We start from the raw sequence: 22,994 nt of genomic DNA, 5'->3' as shown, positions 1-22,994 counted from the left end.
TACAAGTGTTATTCACAGAATTAAAGAGACTTCTCCTTAATGCAACCGCTGTGTCAGATTTTATGGAAAAAGCATAATCTGAGAGGTCCTCAGCCCAATCCAGCCAAAGAAATATCCGCCATGTTGGAGTCAACAGATCCCATTCCCCCCTCCTTTATAGCAGAAACCTGAAACAAGTTTCTAAAGACGGTTGACATCTAGTGGAAGCCGTAGGAAGTGCAACTTGACCCCATAGACACTGTGTATTCGGTAGGACCAAGCTTTGAAAAACTACAAACCTCAGATTTCCCACTTCCTGGTTGGATTTTTCTCAGGTTTTCGCCTGCCATATGAGTTCTGTTATACTCACAGACATCATTCAAACAGTTTTAGAAACTTCAGTGTTTTCTATCCAATACTAATAATAATATGCATATATTAGCATCTGGGACAGAGTAGGAGGCAGTTCTCTCTGGGCACACTTTTCATCCAAAAGTGAAAATGCTGCCCCCTATCCCAAAAAGGTTCAATTGCAAATTTCTCGAGGTAGGAATATCTGCAAAATATGATCAATTTTCTCATTTGTGAGAATACATCCTCGTATTGAAAACTGTTTGATGGTTTTTGTGATCTAAAAGTTGTATTCCTATTATCTTCCAGTGTAGTGAGAGCGACTTCATCACAGTGCTACATCATACCAGCCTGGTTTTCTGCCTGCTTGAACGCCAATAACTCAGATAAACATGAAATGACACAGGGAATTGATAGAACATCACTCAGAGATAAACAAAAATTATATAACATTTAAAGTGGGTGAACCTTTCCTTGTAAGGACAGAAAACCAATTGTTTGATGTCCGGACCCGCCCTTCACTATACTACACTACACTCGGCATGTCACTTCAGATCCTCATTGAGGGGAAATAAAGAGTGTGCCCCAAATAAAGGACCTCTGGATCCCTCTGGGTTATGAATTTAGGTCAGTTGGCTGGGCAGAAGAGAACTGGAGAGCGGTGAAGAAGTGTGGCCTCCTGAGATCACTGGCTCTATATTACAGAAACGTTGGTGACGGTGGAATGGAAACCAATGTCCTACATTCTAAATTTGTGACCGGTGAGGCAGACGTTTGTAATACGCAGCTTTTCAGTCACAGCATTTTGTTTCGATAACGGCCGGGCCTGGCACGAACTTATTATTTGCATGGGTCACTAGCAGCAACAGTGTTCCATTCTTTGGATTATCTTATTGCTTTCATGATGTTGTGTTGAATCATTTGTGCCATTGTGAATCTTGAGCTAACATTTTGGTGTGTGCATGTTGGGGGGAGATGGGTAGAGAAATCGAGTACCTGAAAATATTTAGAACAATACTGTCAGTGTTACTGTCGCACATTGCAACGTGCTTTTCACCTGCTCCTAGCCACGGTTTCCCACTCATCCAGAAACGGTGAATGCATGACTTCCATGGCAACCAGAAGTTAATGAATCATTGTGTTCTTGGCACAGGGCCAGGGGTGACCTTCACAGAGAGAGATTAGGAGTTGTTTGACACCACGCTGAGTCCACCAGGCCGGTGGCCCTTGGCCCTCAGACCAGCATGGCGCACACACATGAACGGACACTATTATGCACACGGCCAATGGTGCATTTGATGAACTCAATCAGGAGAATATTCCTTCTTCATCTGCTCATGTTGAGTAACTAATGCAGCGTGGACAGCATTTAGCACGGTTAGTAAACATATGTGAATATATTGTGTTAATTCATTTCCTTTGTGAATAGGCTTGCAGCCTACAGTAGGTGGTTCCTGTCAAAATGTATTATGGTTAATTGTAGTAGAGGGAAAACACAAGATTACATCCTTTCTTTTGTAGTACGCCCAGGCTAGAAATGAAGCAACGTTTCTCAGGTCTTCGTGATGTAGCTGGGATGTCTCCATTTGGGATTAGGATGTTTTTAAATCCTTGCATACAAAACATTCCTTGGCTAAGACAATGAAATAGCATTGACTTGTCAGCTGTCTAGCTTGCAACATCAAGGATGTCATACTCTGACTGCCTCTCAGAGAAGTAGTTGTTCTACTTCAATCTGTCAATGCTGCTGTCATCTTGTTCTTTTATGATTCCAAGACATTACAGTTGGGCACGTTCCTTTTGATGGCAATGTCAGTTTTGTAAATAATGGAAAAACACTTGTCATTTGAAAATGTTCACAGCCATATGTCAAAGAACATGCAGGCTTCAAATCAACTGTTAGAAATATAATAGTGTCTGTCTTGTTGTTTGAAGGGCTTGACTGCTAACAAGGGTATACGTGTGCTCCATCTGTCGTACAGTGTATGTCCAGTGGGAGCTCCACAGCAAGGTGACAAACAGCCGCGCTGCCAAAAACCAGGTGACTCAGGAGACTGAGGATATTGGCAGATGGCCACGGTGTGACGGAAACACTGGACGCCGAGGAGACATGACACAAATGAGTGCCGAAGCCTCTCTTAATTACCTGTCTAGAGCAAGGAGTGCAACGAGGGAGGAACATGATGATGGCAGGCCCACAAAGCACGTCCATTAGAGGCCTTGATCAGACTAATCACCCTGTGGACAAAATAGTGTTGTGATTGTTAGCCTTTTAGCCTCAATTACCCTGGTAGCCTAGTCGGTTAACCTAGCTTTGCCTATTAGCATTGTAACTTTTGATTTGTGGTTTGGACTTTTGAACTTCTATTAGGTTAAGATCAGTCTGTGTGTGTCATTTTGAGGAACTTACAGTAAGTGAAAGCTTAAGGAGGCTAAACGTTCAATGAGATTAGTGTGGCAGCTTTTGGTTGGCCAGCATGTGGTTTGATTGACTCAGCAGTCAGCCTCTCTGGTCTTCTTAGTGCTTCATTGATACGGTCCTTGAGCTTTGCATTTGCATAGAGAGCTAAAAAAAGCTTCTTATGATTTCACTGTAGGAATATTTATGTGAAACCATTTCCCTGAAGGTTAGGTCTTCACCATGGTTCCAACCATTTCAACTGCCATTAATTTCTCTTCTGACTGAATGCACACCAACGTTGAGTTGCCTCTTCACCATCCCCTCCGCAGTGGAAGTCAATGAAACACTCCCCTCAGAATGACAGCTTTCCTCACAGGATTAGATGCATCTTACATGCATTGCTCCAGTGTTCACTTTAGTAGGAAGCACTTCCAGCAGCAATTGTATGACATCTCTGACCCATTTTTTTCCCCTTTCTATTTTTGTTTCTTCAAAAAAGCTTTCAAACTTTCGAAGGTTGAATTGACCAGGGACAAGTCATCAGTTGTTTGAGAGCGCTTTTGTCTCTTTGAGAAAGGTAAACCCTGTCCACCATCACAGCCCCTTCATTTTGCACTAACACACAAGGACGACTCGTGGTTTGGCTGCTTCACAAAAGGGAACCTGTGTTTTGGAGTGTGGAAAACCGAATGTAGGGATGGGCGTTTGACATTTATTTACTATTCAAATAGACATTTTGTCAGAAAATTAATTGGTTGAGAGTAAATAGCAGAATGTCCGCTGTTAACCTCTACCATGTGTATTTGCGTCATTCTGATTGCTTTTTCTCTGGTAGCAACAGCAAAGGAAGACATGTTTGCCATGATAGGACTGATTCTGTTACAAAAAATACTTTCTGGGGACTTTTTGCATTTGTGTCGTATTGTGGAACTCTTGTTAGATGAGCATCTGTAATTGCTATTTAAAGGAGGGAGAAATAGCATACCGATATCAAGGCTGCCTAGAGGGCTAAATGTGCACCAGTAGCTTAACTCAACGTTATAAAAACTACATTCAAAAGTTGGTTTTATTAAATTAAGAATTTCAAATGTCACAAGGATCATTTAATTTAAAGTTTTTTTCATTGTTAAAATCGGCCTAAAAAAAAATCTAACACTAACGTCTGTTCGGCTATCCGAATATTCTTTTAACCTTGCCCATCCCTAGTAGAGTGCATCCGCTCCGAGAGGAGCCTCGGTAGACTATAAATAGGTCTTACGTAATCAAGTTTGATATGACATTATGTAATTACAGAGAGAGCTGCTAGACCAGGTTCAAATGAGAGCCGTTCTTGACCAGAGTCTCTGTCTGCATCGTAGCCCAGGAGGTGTTGAATGTTGATATTAACGAGTGATGGCAGTGCTTATCACAGCGATTTAATGCAGGGCTCGGCTATGGTGTCATTTGAGCGGTAGGGTGCAGTGACAGACGGGGAGAGGGAAGGGAGGCTTGTCTAGGCCTTTTTGATGACGAGTGGGACTGGGAATTGCCAGGGACCTCAATATGATATTGTCACGATACTTACAGTGCTTTCGGAAAGTATTCAGACCCCTTCCCCTTTTCCACATTTTGTTACGTTACAGCCTTATTCTAAAATGGATTAAATAAATACAAGTCCTTATCAATCTACACACAATACTCCATAATAACAAAGTGAAATGTTTGCAAATATATAAATTAATTGATACCTTATTTACATAAGTATTCAGACCCTTTGCTATGAGACACTAAATTGAGCTCCGGTGCATCCTGTTTCCATTGATCATTCTTGATGTTTCTACAACTTGGAGTCCACCGGTGGTAAATTCTATTGATTGGACATGATTTGGAAAGGCGCGAGCACACACCTGTCTATATAAGGTCCCACAGTTGACAGTCCATGTCAGAGCAAAAAACAATGCCATGAGGTCGAAGGAATTGTCCGTAGCGCTGCACGACAGGGTTGTGTTGAGGCACAGATCTGGGGTAACGGTACCAAATGTCTGCAGCATTGGAGGTCCCCAAGAACACAGTGGCCTCCATATTCAATGTCTGCTTTTTAATTTTTACCCATCTACCAATAGGTGCCCTTCTTTGTGAGGCCTTGGAAAACCTCCCTGGTCTTTGGTTGAATCATTGTTTGAAATTCACTGCTCGACTGAGGAACCTTACAGATATTTGTACGTGTGGGGTACATACAGTAGATGAGTTAATCATTCAAAAATCATATTAAACACTTTTGCACACAGTGAGTCCATGCAATTTATGTGATTTTATTCCGATTTTTTTTTTAAACTTAGGCTTGCCTTAAAGGGGTTGAATACTTCTTGACTCAAGACATTTCAGATTTTCATTTTTATTTAGTCAAATGTTCTAAATGTTCTTTGCCATTATGAGGTAGTGTGTAGGCCAGTGGCACAAAATATCAATGATCTTTTTCAAATTCCGGCTGTAACAAAACAAAATGTGGAAAAAGTCAAGGGGTGTGAATACTTTCTGAATTCGCTGTATATTTCTGCGTATCATAGTCCGGGTCATGGACTATACATGTGAAGATTACCCATTTCCTCTGATGGAAGATGAATTATGTAGAGATACTGTAGTATACAGGATATGTCCATTTATAGTTACTTGGCTAGCTCCTCAAAGTACCACTGCCCCACTTTCTATACAGCCCTACTCTCTACTGTACACTTTCACTATCTAGATTGCTCACGTAATGTGTTATGGAATAGTTCAATGTTGTACATTCATAGATGGATGTATACAATCTGTGCAGTTATAGCAATATAATGCTAGAACTGCTCTCAAATCCCCCAGGATACTACACAATGTGTACACACACAGTGTTTTCTGACACCATTTACATATATTTGTATTATTATTGACAGGCTCTAACCCTGTATGTTGTCGGGAGCTTAGACTGCAACTCCGGAAGGCCAGATTCCGGCACTTCCACTTATTTGTTAGTTAATCTATAAGATAAGAATGCAAACTTCCTTGTCTGTAGCCGTGGTTAACCACGTTGACTTACGGCCTCCAGCATATTGATTGCTGCCGTAATGTGTCGTGCCAGACATGCAGTAGGTCTATTTTTAAAAGCAGGGAGCCGAGATCATGCATTTGGTGTGTGTGTGTGTGTGTCACTGTGCGATAATGGACCACCTGGTAAATAATGCAGCGACGGGAGAGCACCCTTTTGAGTTGCACCACCTTTTGTCATGAGAACTCTGCTCTCTCCTCTCCTCCGGCTCGCCTTAGAATCTCTCATTTGTCTTTGATTCTTATTTACCCCAGCCTAACCAATCCACAATACATAGAGGGAGCTTTATAGTGTACACGGTCTGTATTATGGCAGTCTATCCACCTTGTACTACTGTTGGACAAAAATCACATCTTCAATGAGGTTCTCGTTGTAAAGACAGCCGGATAATGCACATACCATTTCAACAATCATATGGCGATCTATAGTGCTAATGTGATTCCACTTGCTGCTGTGATGGCTGGCCCTGGCAGGTTTTCACTCGGCAGCCAGTGAGTCTTGTCTTGGCACGTTTGATTGGTGTAGAGTAGACAGGCTTTTAGCGCTCTTGGCTAGCCTCTCACTGCTTGGCCTGATGAAAGCAGGCCCAGTGTACTACACTAATGGATAGGAGGCTCTCCTCTCGCTCCCTCTCCCCCCTCTCTCTCGTTCTGCCTCTCTCGCGTCCCCTCAACCTGCCTGCCTCTACTGAAGAGCTGAAGGGAAGACAGAGTCCACAAATCAAGGGGAATCACTTAATAGTCAGGAGGTGCCCATTTCAGTTGCTTTGTCACTAGATTAATAATTTACCACATCTGATTCCCAGGACTTCTCCCTGTCTGTTTGACACAGGGTGGTTTTGGTGACTCCCCATGCAGCATGTTGACCTTGACACAACCAGACAAACAACACTGTTCCTATAAACGACTCACACTGGCCAGTGTGTTGTCAGCTTGGCAGCCTTAGCACAGGTCAGGACATGTTCTCTCCCTGCAGCATGTGTAGACAGCATTGACTCATTCTCGGTCCCTATAGCAGCCCCTCCTTTTGGATTTTTTTAGTGGGTAGATCAGCTTTAATATTGCAGATTGTGGGTTCTATCTATGTAATTGTCTGCATTATTTCCAATCCCCCATATGTTTTTCTTATTTTCCCCCTACCATCCCTCCCCTAATTGAAATAAACTAATGGACAACAACGCTTAGGCTTCTACTTCCAGCTTATACATTTTACAGACACAGTACATTTTACATTCGTTAACTAGCCACTCATCCTTTCTGCCTCCTTCCACTTTTTGGTCTCTGAGAGGGAAGCTATTGTGTTAGTGCTCACTGCTCAGACAAGTGAAAGCTATGTATCTGCCCGGCCCCTCCTTTTCTCCCTCCTCTCTCCCCAGTTGCCTAGCAGCGATGGGAGAGTTTGACAGTGTTGACATTTCCTGCACTGGGGCAGTTCCTGTAAACACTCAGAGACATTAAGTGACTGCTGTCTCTTCCTCTCCGGTCTCAGCCAGGGTGGATGAAAGGCAGTCAGAATCAGAGTTGAGAAGGCCCAAAATAAACCATTTTCTCAGAAATTGAAGAGAGGAGATGACGGCGAAGGGAAAGTGTTCTTTTAATACGACTGCTTTTATCTCGGGGCAAAAAGCAACAAGACGCTCGCTGCAGGATTAGAGATGTATTTATTCTGTCTGAGAGCATCCAGAAGGGAAGTGATTGTTACTGACAAGGTGCGTTTAGGCAACGAGCTGGTGTCACGCTGCCTTTCTGACCAATGCAGAATGACACAGCAAATAACTGCATGTCTGGGACATGGGGACAGATCATGTAGATGCTCATTACTGAGCTATCTTCATTCACACATTGTGAATCTCATATCAGTTTTCCTTTGTCTGTGAAATGACAAACGTTAGCCATTCTGTGTCGTAAACCAATCATTAAAAATACCAGTTGCAGAGCTGGAAGAGAATCACATTCTCGGATTAATCTCAGGAAATGTTTTTAACCAGGGCTCCTCTCTCTTGCTCTCAGCTCTGTGCCAGGCAAGATGACCACAGCCAGGTATCGGCCCACCTGGGACCTGGCACTGGACCCGCTGGTCTCCTGCAAACTGTGCCTTGGAGAGTTTCCCCTGGAGCAGATGACCACTATCACTCAGTGTCAATGTGTCTTCTGTACACTGGTGAGTGCACTTAAATCGTCTGTTCCCTATCTTGTCAATATGTCCCCTGTGTGCACCGTAGTGTGTATGTGTTGTGTTTTACACCGTCCTTGTCAATATGTCCTCTGTGAAAGAGCCGCATCCGTGTTGCACATGTTAACGTCCTGAAGAATAGTGTTTGTTCACCCACGATGTTATGCCTAAGAAGTTATGTGCTTTCTACCTCAATATGCGGATAGTGAAGTACTTGCAGTGAATACTATGCAATTGTTTCTTCCATATAGATCCCGTGTTTACCACTGCCTTTGAATGCACAGATCAATGTAACAATATAACTGTCAACAAAGTGAAAGGAATTCTTACATGGCTGGAGGTTGTGAGCACATGCATCGCATACCTAGATCTAGGAGTGAGCAACTCCTATACATGTCAGTCCATGATAATTCCTCTACCTGGGTCTCACACTGAAACCTCAATGAGACCTCAACTCCCTTCTTGATCTTGCAATTTTGTTTGTAATGCATCTACAGAAATACAATATTGGTCGTAATTTAACTTAACAAATGTATCCTACAGTCATTGTGGACTGCTGTCCAGTTGCTTGAATTCACAGAGGAGAGGCACTTTGCCTTTTGACCTCTCCACAAGCTGGGGCCACGACTTTCCCAGCATGTGAAAGCCCGAGGATGCTTAGAAATTCAGCAGCATCCAACCCTGTTATCCCCTTCTTTCTTTTTAATCGCACCATTTGACTCGACCCTCAGTATTTTTGGAGTGAGAGAAAGTCAAAACATGACAAACAATTTGTTTGCCGAACCATAGAAAATTATGCATTAAAAGTAAATAACTGCAACAAATATCTTAGTTAGGACTTAAGGTGTCTTCCAGTCAGTGGGCCTACATGAAATGTATTGTTTTGTCTGTAATTGACATATTGAATATAAACTCAGTAGCAAGAGACTGAATGTACTGTAATGGTTTGGTAGGGGATCTCTCAAACCAGTCCGCTATCATTTATACTTTTGAACAGTGGGAACAATAACTGTCTGGCTGTCTTAGGGATGCACGATATATCGGTGAACATATCGATGTCAAGTTTAATGGTGATGTTAAAAACCGATGTCAAAGCTACCGTGCATACCTACAGTTGAAGTCGGAAGTTTACATACACTTAGGTTGGAGTCATTAACTTGTTTTTCAACCACTCCACAAATGTATTTTTAACAAACTATAGTTTTGGCAAGTTGGTTAGGACATCTACTTTGTGCATGACACAAATAATTTTGACACAAGTAATATTTCACTTATAATTCACTGTATCACAATTCCAGTGGGTCAGAAGTTAACATGCTGCACTAAGTTGACTGTGCCTATAAACAGCTTCGGAAATTATGGCTTTAGAAGCTTCTGATACGGCTAATTGACGTAATTTGAGTCAATTGGAGGTGTACCTTTGGATGTATTTCAAGGCCTACCTTCAAACTCCGTGCCTCTTTGCTTGACAGCATGGGGAAGTCAAAAGGAATCAGCCAAGACCTCAGAAAAGAATTGTAGACATCCACAAGTCTGGTTCATCCTTGGGAGCACTTTCCAAAAGCCTGAAGGTACCACGTTCATCTGTACAAACAATAGTACGCAAGTATAAACACCATGGGACCACGCAGCCGTCATACCCTAGACATAAACATACTTTGGTGCGAAAAGTGCATATCAATCCCAGAACAACAGCAAAGGACCTTGTGAAGATGCTGGAGGAAATGGGTACAAAAGTATCTATATCCACAGTAAAACGAGTCCTATATCAACATAACCTGAAAGGCCGCTCAGCAAGGAAGAAGCCACGGCTCCAAAACCGCCATAAAAACTCTACGGTTTGCAACTGCACATGGGGACAAAGATCGTACTTTTTGGAGAAATGTCTCTGGTTTGATTAAACAAAAATAGAACTGTTTGGCCATAATGACCATCATTATGTTTGGAGGAGAAAGGGGGAGGCTTGCAAGCCGAAGAACACCATCCCAACCGTGAAGCACAGGGGTGGCAACATCATGTTGTTGGGGGTGCTTTGCTGCAGGAGGGACTGGTGCATTTCACAAAATAGATGGCATCATGATTATAAATATTCACTTACCTTTGATCTTCATCAGAATGCACTCCCAGGAATCCCAGTTCCACAATAAATGTTTGTTTTGTTCGATAATGTCCATCATTTATGTCCAAATTCCTCCTTGTTGTTGGCGCGTTCAGCCCAGTAAATCAACTTCATGACGCACGAACGGACAAAGTCCAAGAGTTCCATTACAATCCGTAGAAACATGTCAAACGATGTATAGAATCAATCTTTAGGATGTTTTTAACAAATCTTCAATCATGTTCCAACCGGAGAATTCCTTTGCTTCAGAAATGCAATGGAACGCAGGTTGCTCTCACGTGAACGCGCGAGACTGAGCTCGTGGCTGCTGGCAGACCTCTGACTATTTCCCCTCTCATTCGGCCCCAGTCACAGTAGAAGCCTCAAACAAAGTTCTAAAGACTGTTGACATCTAGTGGAAGCCTTAGGAAGTGCAACATGACCCCATAGACACTGTGTATTCGATAGGGCAAGAGTCAAACATACAAACCTCAGATTTTCCACTTCCTGGTTGGATTTTTTTCTCAGGTTTTTTCCTGCCACAGGCAAAGTGAGTTCTGTTATACTCAGACATCATTCAAACAGTTTTAGAAACTTCAGTGTTTTTTATCCAAATCTACTAATATATGCATATTCTAGCTTTTATGGCTGAGTAGCAAGCAGTTTAATTTGGGCACGCTTTTCATCCAAAATTCCCAATGCTGCCCCCTACCCTAGAGAAGTTAAGGACCACAAAGTCAAGTTATTGGAGTGGCCATCACAAAGCCCTGACCTCAATCCTATAGTTAATTTGCGGGCAGAACTGAATGCGCGTGTGTGAGCAAGGAGGCCTACAAACCTGACTCAGTTACACCAGCTCTGTCAGGAAGAATGGGCCAAAATTCACCCAACTTATTGTGGGAAGCTTGTGAATGGCAACCTGAAACGTTTGACCCAAGTTAAACAATTTTAAAGGCAATGCTACCAAATACTAATTGAGTGCATGTAAACTTCTGACCCACTGGGAATGTGATGAAAGAAATAAAAGCTGAAATATATCATTCTCTCTACTATTATTCTGACATTTCACATTCTTAAAATAAAGTGGTGATCCTAACTGACCTAAGACAGGGAATTTTTAATAGGATTAAATGTCAGGAATTGTGAAACTGAGTTAACTGTATAAAACATAGGTACATGACCATAACGCCACGTAAAATTGTGCGCTACACGTGCAACACGTCATTCCTAACCTAGCCCACACAATTTCTGCTGTGTGGATCGAGCATTCAACAAGTCAGGCAGTCATTTGAAAGATTAAGAACATTTCAGCGAGACAGCTCAAAGGCGAAATCCATTAAAGCCAAGATAATGAAATTCATTGCCTTTGACAATCTACTGTTCTCTGTCGTTGGTGATGTTGGCTTTCACCAACTGGTCGAGCACCGGTACCCACTACCAAGTGCGCTATTTTTCAGATGTTGCCCTACCGGAGTTACACAGTAATAGCGTCACTGCTATTAGCTTCACGACATGCATACTATGGAACGCCATTTGAGTCTTTGCCTGTCACAAAATATACAGTAGCACAGTCAAAGCTGAACAAAAAAGTCTGCAAACACCGGCCACGAACTGTGTTTACAATACCGCATTAGTAATAAAGTATCATTTGTTTGACCGCAACTTCTGGGGTAGCTAGCTTTAGCTTGGTGCCTAGCTAGCACCAATACAAACAGCCTGAAAACAATGACCAATAGAAACTGCAGTCATTTTCATTTAGGAATCCTTGTGAGTAAGTATTATCTAGGTTGCCACTTGTTGTTCGCCTATTGAAATTGAACTTCAGATCATGAAAATAAATAGCTAGCCAGCTACTTAACCCTGTTGCCAAAAGCAAACGTTTTAAGCAGCCAGCTAGCCTCATCTGGCTAGTGAGGCTCGACCGGACCGGGTTATGTGCTGTAAAGCTAGCCACAATACGGATTAGGCACAGTAGTGGAATTTGCGGTTTGCTTTCAAAATAAAAGTATGCCATTGACAGTGATACAAATAGTCGAATTATACATACTTTTATTTTGAGGGCTAACCGCAAAGTCCACTATTGGGGCCGACCACCATTAATCCGATAAGAACTGTTTTATAAATGAGGGTTATTTTAGATGATGACACCTAGCTAGCTAGCTAACTATATAGCTACTGAAACAGATTGTCGTTATTTGACACGTCAAATAGTGTTATTTGACATACCTTTTTTGACATGCAAAGACCAAACTGCGTTCAATAGAAATCCTGGTTGAGAATGAAACAAATGAACAACAAAACAGCACAGCAAGTAAGTGAAAGAAATAGGTTTTGATTATGTTTTACTGGTAATGGGGACATGCATAAATGCCAACAAAATAACTTTGTGTGTGTGTGCATGTACTTTATTTAACTAGGCAAGTCGGTTAGGAACAAATTCTTATTCACAATGATGGCCCGACGACGCTGGCCCAATTGTGCGCTCCCCTATGGGACTCTCAATCACGGCCGGATGTGATAGTCTGGATTCGAACCAGGGACTGTAGTGATGCCTCTTGCACTGAGATGCAGTGCCTTAGACTGCTGCGTGTGTGTGTGTATTAACTATTTAACTGTACTAGAATGCTGAAAAGACTGCAAAAATGTAAAATATCGGTTATCGGTGGCGTTTTATTTTGGCAAAAATATTTGCCAATAAATATTGGATATCTGTATCGGCCAAAAATGTAAGGTGTGTGTGTGTGTGTGTATTACAAGTCGGTTATCGGTGGAGCTCAATCAGAGCTATGAAAGAGCAGTGGCTTTTAGTTTGGTAATGAACTCATGTTTACTGCAGTTGCTAATAGGGAATTGGCTGGATTTGTAGCACTATGCAATATTACATCTTGTAGCTGTGAAGAGCCTTTGTTTAGAAGGCCCTCTCACTGTCTCATTAGTTGAAAATAGTTTCATTGGGATGTTGTGGTTAGCATGCTTCTCTTCAGCTAACCGGACACAGTCAAGAAACCAGTAATGGATGGCAGAATGAATAGTTAATGCCAAAAGCAGAGAACTTCTACTACGGGGTTCAAAGAGGGAGAGGCACATTGGTTGTCACACCATACAGTATGCCAGGGATGGGTAACTCCAGTCCTCGGGGGTCCTGATTGATGTTGCACTTTTGCCCTGAGGACTGGAGTTGCCCATCCCTGCAGTATGCCTGCACATTTTCTGATTGACTGCATGGCCAATGAGTGAGGTCAATTTCATACTCTTGGTTTTTATTTCAGTGCCTGAAGCAGTATGTGGAACTCCTTATCAAAGAGGGGCTCGAAACTGCTATTAGCTGTCCAGACTCTGCCTGTCCAGAAAGAGGACACTTACTGGAAAATGAGGTATTATTTACTAAAAATTTGAATTGTATAATTTGTATCAGGGACATATGCAATTCAGATATTGAAGGGGCCAGAGCCTAATGTATTGTACAATCTTTCAGCTTGTACTTTTCTGTGTACAGTTGCTTACTTTTAAGAATATGATATTACATCTACACACACACCAGAATTCATGTGAGTGAATTCATGATCACAAAGTTGTGGTAAGTTGATAATGCCATTTGATTTTACTGGACTTGTTGCTTGCTGTTTTCAGCAAAACAGAATACATGCAGAATTGACAGAAGTATCTTAAGTAAAATGTGTTCAGATCAAGAAGACAAAAGGTAGGTTACACAGACATAACACAACTCAGTTGTGATGGATGATGGGGAAACTAGACGGAATGGCAGTCTGTTTGCTATCATTCCAACTCTGTATCACTCATTGTTATGACAATGAGCAATGAAGTTGGCAAGAACAAACTGATCTGGCACCTGGCTATGGTGACACTACAAAGTAGGGAAACTGACTATTTCATAAGTGAGGCAAAATGCATTGCATGCATACTATCAGATCATCAAGGAAGTCCAAAACACAAATTCCTATTATTAACAGTGTTAAATAACACTATGTGAAACCGATGTATTTCTATTTTTTTATTTTTTATTGTGAACTAATGTTATAAGGACAAAATTAAAAGAGATTGGTAGAAATGTGAAAATCTTTTGGGGAAATCTGTTGCAGCTCAAGTCTACTACAAAACCCACAATGCAATGTTCTCTATCTCCCTCTCTGGGCTAGGTAGCTAGCTAGAAACATAGCAACATACAATATTACCAAAGTGATCTGGTGTGCAGGTAATTGTTTTAAAAGCTTTATGAATTGTGATTGTCTGACGGGTTATATAAAGTGCATTTGGAAAGTATTCAGATCCCTTGAATTTTTCCACATTTTGTTACGTTACAGCCTTAATCTAAAATGGAATAAATTATTTTTTCCCCCCTCAATCTATACACAATACCCTGTAATGACCAAACAAAGTTGTTTTCATTTTTATTTTTTTATTTACATTTTTCAAATGTACAGTACCAGCTAAAAGTTTGGACATCTACTCATTCAAGTTTTTTTTGTGTTTTTTTTGTTTTTTTACTATTCTCTAGATTGTAGAATAATAGTGAAGACATCAAAACTATGAAATAACACATATGGAATCATGTAGTAACCAATAAAGTGTTAAACAAATCAAAACATGTTTAATATTTGAGATTCTTCAAAGTAGCTACCCTTTGCCTTGATGACAGCTTTGCACATTCTTGGCATTCTCTCAACCAGCTTCACCTGGAATTATTTTCCAACAGTCTTGAAGGAGTCTCCACATATGGTGAGAACTTGTTGGCAGCCTTTCCTTCACTCCGCGGTCCAACTCATCCCAAACCATCTCAATTGGGTTGTGGTCGGGTGATTGTGGAGGCCAGGTCAACGGATGCAGCACTCCATTACTTTCCTTCTTGGTCAAATAGCCCGTACACATCCTGGAGGTGTGTTGGTTCATTGTCCTGTTGAAAACCAAATTTGAGTCCCACAAAGCACAAACCAGATGGAATGGTGTATCGCTGCAGAATTCTGTGGTAGCTATGCTGCTTAGGTGTGCCTTGAATTGTAAATAAATCACTGACAGTGTCACCAGCAAAGCACCACCACACCTTCATGCTTCACAGTGGGAAACAAAAATCTCAAATTTGGACTCATGTTCGTGTTTTTATTATTGGTATCCTTTAGTAGTGGTTTCTTTGCAGCAATTCGACCATGAATGCCTGATTTCATTGAGTCTCTGAACAGTTGGTCTTGATTGTGTCGGTTACTTGAACTCTTTGAAGCATTTATTTGGGCTGCAATCTGAGGTGCAGTTAACTACAATGAACTTATCCTCTGCAGCAGAGGTAACTCTGGCTCTTCCTTTCCTGTGGTGGTTCTCATGAGAGCCCATTTCATAGCGCTTGATGGTTTTTGTGAAGTGTTCTTAAGGGGTGGATCAGCTTAGTATTGCGGAAAGATTGATAGAAGCAACAATGTAATTGTCTGCATCATTTCCAATCTCCCATATATTTTGGGGGTTAAATATATGTATATGCGTATACATATGCATATGCATACACATATATACATACACATACCTATATAGCAATACATACATACATTTTTTTTTAGATAATACTTGTATTATTCCCCCCAAACCCTACCACCCTTCCCCCAATTGGAGAAAACGAATAAACAATAACACTTAGTCTGTTAAATCTGTATAAGATGTTTGAACTAAAGCCTATCTATTTTACAATAGTTATATTTTTTGTTTTTACTCCTTCCTCGATTTCTATTTGTAACTGTGTTATTTCACAACATTTCTGAATCTATATACATTTTACAGACCCCGTATGTTTTACATTGGTTATCTTAGTCTCATCGTTCAGCTCCATTCAACCTCTCCCATCTATCTCTCAACACCATCCATTTTGGATTTCTATTTGCCATATATTTTTCAGCTTTGCTGTGATGCTTGACAAAAGTACTGAACCTTTCTATTCTCATAGCTTCTACAGATTGTAAATAAAAAATAAAATGTTTTGCTAAAATAATTATTGTAGGGGCCTCCCGGGTGGCGCAGTGGTCTAGGGCACTGCATCGCAGTTCTAGCTGTGCCACCAGAGACTCTGGGTTCGCGCCCAGGCTCTGTCGCAGCCAGCCGCGACCGGGAGGTTGCTGGGGCGACGCACAATTGGCCTAGCGGCGTCCGGGTTAGGGAGGGTTTGGCCGGTAGGGATATCCTTGTCTCATTGCGCACTAGCGACTCCTGTGGCGGGCCGGGCGCAGTCGCCAGGTGCACGGTGTTTCCTCTGACACATTGGTGCGGCTGGCTTCCAGGTTGGATGCAGGGCAGCTTGGTTGGGTTGTGTATCGGAGGACGCATGGCTTTCGACCTTTTGTCTCTCCCGGGCCCGTACGGGAGTTGTAGCGATGAGACAAGATAGTAACTACTAACAATTGGATACCATGAAATTGGGGAGAAAAGGGGGTATAATTAAAAAATATATATATATATTATTGATTGACTTTGGCTTTTCAAATCACCCAGTATTGCTATCTGCAGCGTTAGTTCTAGGCAAATCTTGCAATGCTTCAGCCGTTCCTGGACCTGTGACCAAAAACGAGCTACATATGGACAGTACCAAAATAAAGGATCTAATGACTGCCTTCTCACAGCAAAATCTGCAGAGCTGGATTTATATATACAATTCTATTGGTTTTGAGTTTTGAATCCGGCGTTGTTTTGCGCATCAATTCATAAACCATGTGCCATGGAATGGGTACATCGCAAATCTCTTCCCACTATTTTCCAATTTATACAGCTGTCAGTTTTTTGGTCCTTAAATGAAATTGGTATATGTTTTATTTACCACACTTTAACCATTTATGTTCTTTAATACAGGGCCGACATACATGTTCCTTACTTTTTTCCCCTTCTTACTTGCCTCTTCCATTTTTGTGGTAATGCTGCAATTAGTTGGTTGTAATTTTGGGTAGAGCAGACATTTCCATATGTCTGTGTTAGCTGCATGTGTGACAACTCCACCAGTGCTATTTATATCATTCGCTAAAATTATACTTTTTAAAAATGTACTTTTATTTCAGCAGATGTAATTTGAATAAAGGCCATTCTTGAACATACAGTGGGGTAAAAAAGTATTTAGTCAGCCACCAATTGTGCAAGTTCTCCCACTTAAAAAGATGAGGCCTGTAATTTTCATCATATGTACACTTCAACTATGACAGACAAAATGAGGGGAAAAAATCCAGAAAATCACATTGTAGGATTTTTTATGAATTTATTTTAAATGGGCCCTTTTTGATTTTGTCTGGCTTGCCATTCCAAATCAAATTTGAATATATATATATATATATATTTTTTTTTTTTTTTTCATATAATTTGAAAAGCAGGTCACTAGGTGTAGGCAAAACCATAAGCAAATAGGTAAACTGTGATATGACTAAAGAGTTAATCAGGGTGATTTTTCCACGAATAGACAGGTATTTTCCTTTCCATGGTAGCAAGATCTTACCTATTTTTGTTAACGTTCTATAAAAAATTATGGGAGTGAGATCATTCATTTATTTTGGGATTTGTATACCGAGTATGTCCACATATCCATCAGACCATTTAATTGGTAAACTACACGGTGATGCAAAAAATTTGGTGATCCAATATGTAATCTAGTGCACTTAATTTTTATTTGGTTTTAATCCAGAGAGGATAGCAAAAGTATCTAGATCCTCTGAGGCCATAGAGAGATTCTAATTGTGTTTTTAAAAGAAAACATGAATCGTCAGCGTACAATGACACCTTAGTTTTTAAGCCACTGATTTCTAATCCCTCAATATTATTGTTTGATTTACAGCTAACATTTCGATAGCAATAATAAATATATATGCTGATAGTGGACAACCTTGTTTTACTCCTCTAGATAGTTTAAAACTTGTTTACTATTTTACACCTAGGGTTACTATACATAACTTGAACCCATTTTATAAGAGATTCCCCAAAATTGAAATATTCTAGGCATTAATATGTAAACGCCAGTCGAACTTTATCAAAAGCCTTTTCAAAATCAGCTATGAAACCCAGGCCTGGTGTCCCCGGTGTTTCATAGTGTTCTATTGTTTCCAGTACTTGTCTTATAATATCTCCAATGTATCGTCCATGTAAAAAACCTGTCTGATTAAGATGAATAATATCTGACAATACTTTAATTCTATAATTCTTTAATTCTATAAGTGTAAGAGGTCTCCAATGTTTTAAATGGACTGGATCTTATATATATCTATATATATATATATATATATATCTATATCACTAGGGTCCTGTTTCAATAATAATGATATCAGACCTTGTTGAGTGTCCAATAAGCTACCGTTTATATAGGAGTGGTTTAAACATGCTAATAATGGTGCTCTGAGTATATAAAAAAAGTTTTGTATACTTCCACTGGTATGCCATCCAGCCCTGGAGTTTTCCCAGCCTTAAAGGCTTTAATTGCATCAAGAAGTTCCGCCTCTGTAATCTGGCCTTCACATGAGTCTTTCTGTACAGATGTTATTATTAGGAAAAAAATCCATACAATTAGTTTCAGTTAGTGGAGATGGAGGAGACTGAAATGAAAACACCTTCATGTCTTAAAGTAATAATATATTGCTGTTTCTATTTACTTATTTGAGCTGTACTTGCCATAATATGGACTTGGTCTTTTACCAAACAGGGCTATATTCAGTATACACCCCTACCTTTTCACAGGACAAGTGATTATCTCAGATGCATTAAGAAGGAAAGAAATTTCACAAATTAACTTTTATGAAGGCACACCTGTTAATTGAAATGCCTCTTGAAGCTGGTTGATAGAATGCCAAGAGTGTGCAAAGCTGTCACCATGGCAAAGGGTGGCTACTTTGAAGAATTTCAAATATAAAATATATTTTGATTTGCTTAACTCTTAAAAAAAAAAAAATCTCTGCAGATCCTCTCAAGCTCTGTCAGGTTGAATGGGGAGCGTTGCTGCACAGCTATTTTCAGGTCTCTCCAGAGAAGTCGATCGGGTTCAAGTCCGGGCTCTGGCTGGGCCACTCAAGGTCTTGTCCCGAAGCCACTCCTACGTTGTCTTGGCTGTGTGCTTAGGTTCATTGTCCTGTTGGAAGGTGAACCTTCGCCCCAGTTTGAGGTCTTGAGCGCTCTGGAGCAGGTTTTCGTCAAGGATTTCTGCTCCGTTCAGCTTTCCTGACTAATCTTCCAGTCCCTGTTGCTCAAAAGCATCGCCACAGCATGATGCTGCCACCACAATGCTTCACCGTAGGGATGGTGCCACGTTTTCTCCAGACGTGACGCATGGCATTCAGGCCAAAGAATTCAATCTTTGTTTCATCAGACCAGAGAATATTGTTTCTTATGGTCTGAGAGTCCTTTAGGTGCTTTATTGGCAAACACCAAGTGGGCTTTCGTGTGCCTTTTACATAGGAGTGTCTTTTTGTTTTTACATAGGAGTGTCTTTTTGTTTTTACATAGGATCTGGCCAATTTACCATAAAGGCCTGATTGGTGGAGTGCTGCAGAGATGGTTGTCCTTCTGGAAGGTTCTCCCATCTCCACAGAGGAACTCTGTCAGTGACCATCGGGTTCTTGGCCACCTCCCTGACCAAGGCCCTTCTCCTCCGATTGCTCAGTTTGGCCGGGCAGCCAGCACCAGCCAGTCTTAGTGGTTCCAAACTTCTTCCATTTATAAGTGATGGGGGCCACAGTGCTCTTGGGGACCTTCACTGCTGCAGAAATGTTTTGGTACCCTTCCCCAGATCTGTGCCTCGACACAATCCTGTCTCGGAGCTCTACAGACAATTCCTTCGACCCAATGGCCTGCTTTTTGCGTTGACATGCACTGTCAACTGTGGGACCTTATACACGTGTGTGCCTTTCCAAATCAAGTCAAGTTGAAGAAACATGTCAATTATGATCAATGGAAACAGGATGCACCTGAGCTCAATTTCGAGTCTCTGTACAGGGTGTGAATACTTAGGTACATCAACTATTTTTTTATTTTAAAAAATGTATACATTTGCCAAAATTTCGAAACCGGTTTTCACTTTATCATTGTGGGGTATTGTGTGTAGATTGAGAAGGGGATTATAAAAATAAATAAAAAATCTATTTTAGAATAAGGCTGTAACGTAACAAAATGTGGAAAATGTCAAGCTGTCTGAATACTTTCTGAATGCACTTTGACACATTCCTACGCGATTTCCAGATTTTCACAGATGGCCCACGTAGAAGTTAAATCATGGGGGAGATTTTTATTTACCCACTGATAGAAAATAGGCTTTCACTAAATTGACAAGTTCCATTATTATTTTTTTCTGTGGGTGGACTATCCCTTTAAGGCAGAGTAACTGCCACAGAAGAGGATGTCCTGGGTGCTGTTGTGTTGGATTAAGAACAGAAAGGGGTAGTCCGCTTTGAAGGTGTGTTTTTAGGTTTGCAAAAAGGAGCAGATAAAGTCATATTCTGCAAGCGTGGTGGTGGTAGCTGCCTCTGTGCCCATCTCGTGCACCTCTATAAAGGCCTTGGGCAAATCCAAGTTGTTGGGCGACATGCCTGAGAAATCGCTCCTGGATGAGTTTAAGTTGTTCACTATGCCCATGCTGGACTTAACTACTTTCAGGTCGTAGGTACATTTTGGCAGATTTACCCCTTACCTTTCTTTATGTACTGCATCCTTTTTGGCTCTGTCCACGTCGCAGAGTTCTTGAGATTCTTCTTCAGCTTCTCAACCCCAGTGGTGAAACTCCAGCTTTTTCAGCCCTCATCAGGGAGCATGATGAGCATGCCCTATGATGGGAATGATCTGAGAATCTTCAGAGTCTGGCAGTTGGCCTCAGGGATGACTGCCAATTGGAAATTGTACATTGAGTGTGCCGTGGAAATGATAACAATCTTGCTCACTTTGAACTGAGCTTCTCTGGTTTTGGCCTACTCAAATTCCCCTTTCCGCTGGCCCTTGAAGTAGATGGCACTCACCAACACTATGTGTTAGTTTACAGTTCCCTCCCACCATGTTATTGATTTCCCCCTCTGTTTCTCCACCTAGCTGTTTAAGTTCACCCTAGCAGTCTCTGCACTGGACTTGAAGGTGACAGTCTCCAACTCTGCACCGTTGTACTACTTGGTTTCACTGAGAAATGCCTCAGCAAACTTGTAAGACTGGTCTCCTTACAGGTGTTAAGCCAGGCTCCGTGCACATGGGGCTCCCTCCTTTGTTCAGCACAGACAAGAGTTTTCTGAACCTGTGATGGATGTCACCCTCAACTTTGAAGAGATCCAAGGAAAACCTTTTTGCCACAGACAGCGATGACATCCTTACTCTTGAGGCAGGAATGATTATGGCCTAATGGGGAACTGCATTTCGATTTATAAAGCAGGAAGTGGGAGGGGAATTCCAGCAAAGATGACTGCCACATGCACCGAGTACGTTGGCACAGATAAAAATGTACACAATAAAAATAAAGTAACAAAGCACAATATAAGCATGCAGGTACATTAAAGAAAAATATATGCATTTATAGATAATGTTTCTTAGATACCGATCACTCACTCACATAGTTAATGTCTCTGTACCTTGACACTTAGCCTGTGGGCAAGCAACTTGAACCACGGCAATCTGGCCTAGCTCTTGCTCCCCCTATAAACGTGTCATCGTGCTTATACAAAGTGGATGGGCTCTGCTCTCCTGCATCCCTCCAATTTGAGGTCAATCCAAGGGCACCGCTCCTCGCCTCTCCAGGTAGTTTGCTTGATGGACTCACTCTCAGAGGTTGGTGGCACGGCTGTATGTTTCCAATCAATCAAAGTCACTGGCCCTTTAATAGAACCTGGCTTGTAACTCAAGTCAGACGGTGTACTCATCCAGCTGCTATGACAGCTACGTCTTTGATAACCCCCCCCACCACCACCAAATGTTCTTTTCATCGTCTTGTAATGACCACTTTTTAACTCTCCGTATAGCTAGCCAGTCTGCATATATTCCTCTCTTTAAAACAGGTGGGCTAGTTCTAATGATGCTGGAATTGAGTGTGGTCTAGTAATTGAAAATATTGTGGTCTAACTGAAAGCATCCTGTCTGATATTCGCTTGGTAAGCTATCAAAAGCACGTGTTCCTAACTGTTCCTCTTCTCTTCCTCATTCAGATCGAGTGCATGGTGGCTTCAGAGGTTATGCAGAGACACAAGAAGCTACAGTTTGAAAGGGGTGAGTGGGAGAGGAAACGATCTGTGACCGCCTCACCACTCATAGCCGTGTGCGTGTGTGCGTGTGTGCGTGTGTGCGTGTGTGCGCGTGTGTGTGTGTGTGTGTGTGTGTGTGTGTGTGTGTGTGTGTGTGTCGCCCGGCCGCGCGTGTCTCGCAATGTTTTGAACATCGTCTTCACTTGGCCATTCCTAAGTAACCTTGTCAATTGTGTATATTGACATGATTGGTTAGATGAAACTATTATATATTACATTTGTACGTAGCTAAAGGGATTATTGTGATTTAACATTGGTTTTCTCTTAGTGGGTAGAGACAAATGGGTGGATTGAGCAATTGGAGTGTGTAGGAAAGTGGTAGGTGCCTTTTCCTATTCATGGAAAAAGAGACCTGACAGTTGCTCAAAAAGAACATGACTTACCCCAGCACAAGTTGGTGACAGAGTTGCCTACCGGGTGGGGACACGTCAAAAGGTGGTGCAAAGAGTACTGGAGCAGGAGAAAGACATTTCACAGGTCATGTCCAGTGACCAGAACACCCGACACTTAACTTCCACCTATATAGATGTTCTGGAGTCCATCAACCAGGCATTGACCCCACTCTGTCTGGGGAGCCTTATGTCAGTGTGTCTTACCTGGAGCCAGTACTACACCTGTTCAATACAGAGGTCATGAAACCTGATGATGGTGAAACAGAGCTCACCCAAACCATCAAAACGATAGTCATGGACTATCTGAATGAGA

General features: G+C 41.5%; 1 protein-coding gene across 6 annotated transcripts in view; it reads left to right on the top strand.

The window, feature by feature from the left end:
* The window catches only part of LOC109894648 (probable E3 ubiquitin-protein ligase RNF144A-A), an 83,044-nt gene that overhangs the window by 29,575 nt on the left and 30,475 nt on the right, over window positions 1-22,994 (top strand). For 2 of the 6 annotated variants that reach the window (XM_031829154.1, XM_031829157.1), the window contains exons 2-4: window positions 7,802-7,952; window positions 13,332-13,436; window positions 22,194-22,254. In XM_031829154.1, coding sequence (XP_031685014.1) covers window positions 7,818-7,952; window positions 13,332-13,436; window positions 22,194-22,254 — 301 coding nt within the window. In that variant the 5' untranslated portion in view covers window positions 7,802-7,817. Of the gene's footprint in view, window positions 1-6,959; window positions 7,501-7,801; window positions 7,953-13,331; window positions 13,437-22,193; window positions 22,255-22,994 lie in introns of those variants that run through there. The other 4 variants (XM_031829156.1, XM_031829160.1, XM_031829155.1 and 1 more) reach the window with 3 other exon arrangements.

Source organism: Oncorhynchus kisutch, linkage group LG7, assembly GCF_002021735.2.
Source record: "Oncorhynchus kisutch isolate 150728-3 linkage group LG7, Okis_V2, whole genome shotgun sequence".
In the NCBI taxonomy this organism is placed as follows: Eukaryota; Metazoa; Chordata; class Actinopteri; order Salmoniformes; family Salmonidae; genus Oncorhynchus; species Oncorhynchus kisutch.
Note: the sequence above shows the minus strand (reverse complement) of the source record. Positions and strands in the feature narration are given on the sequence as shown.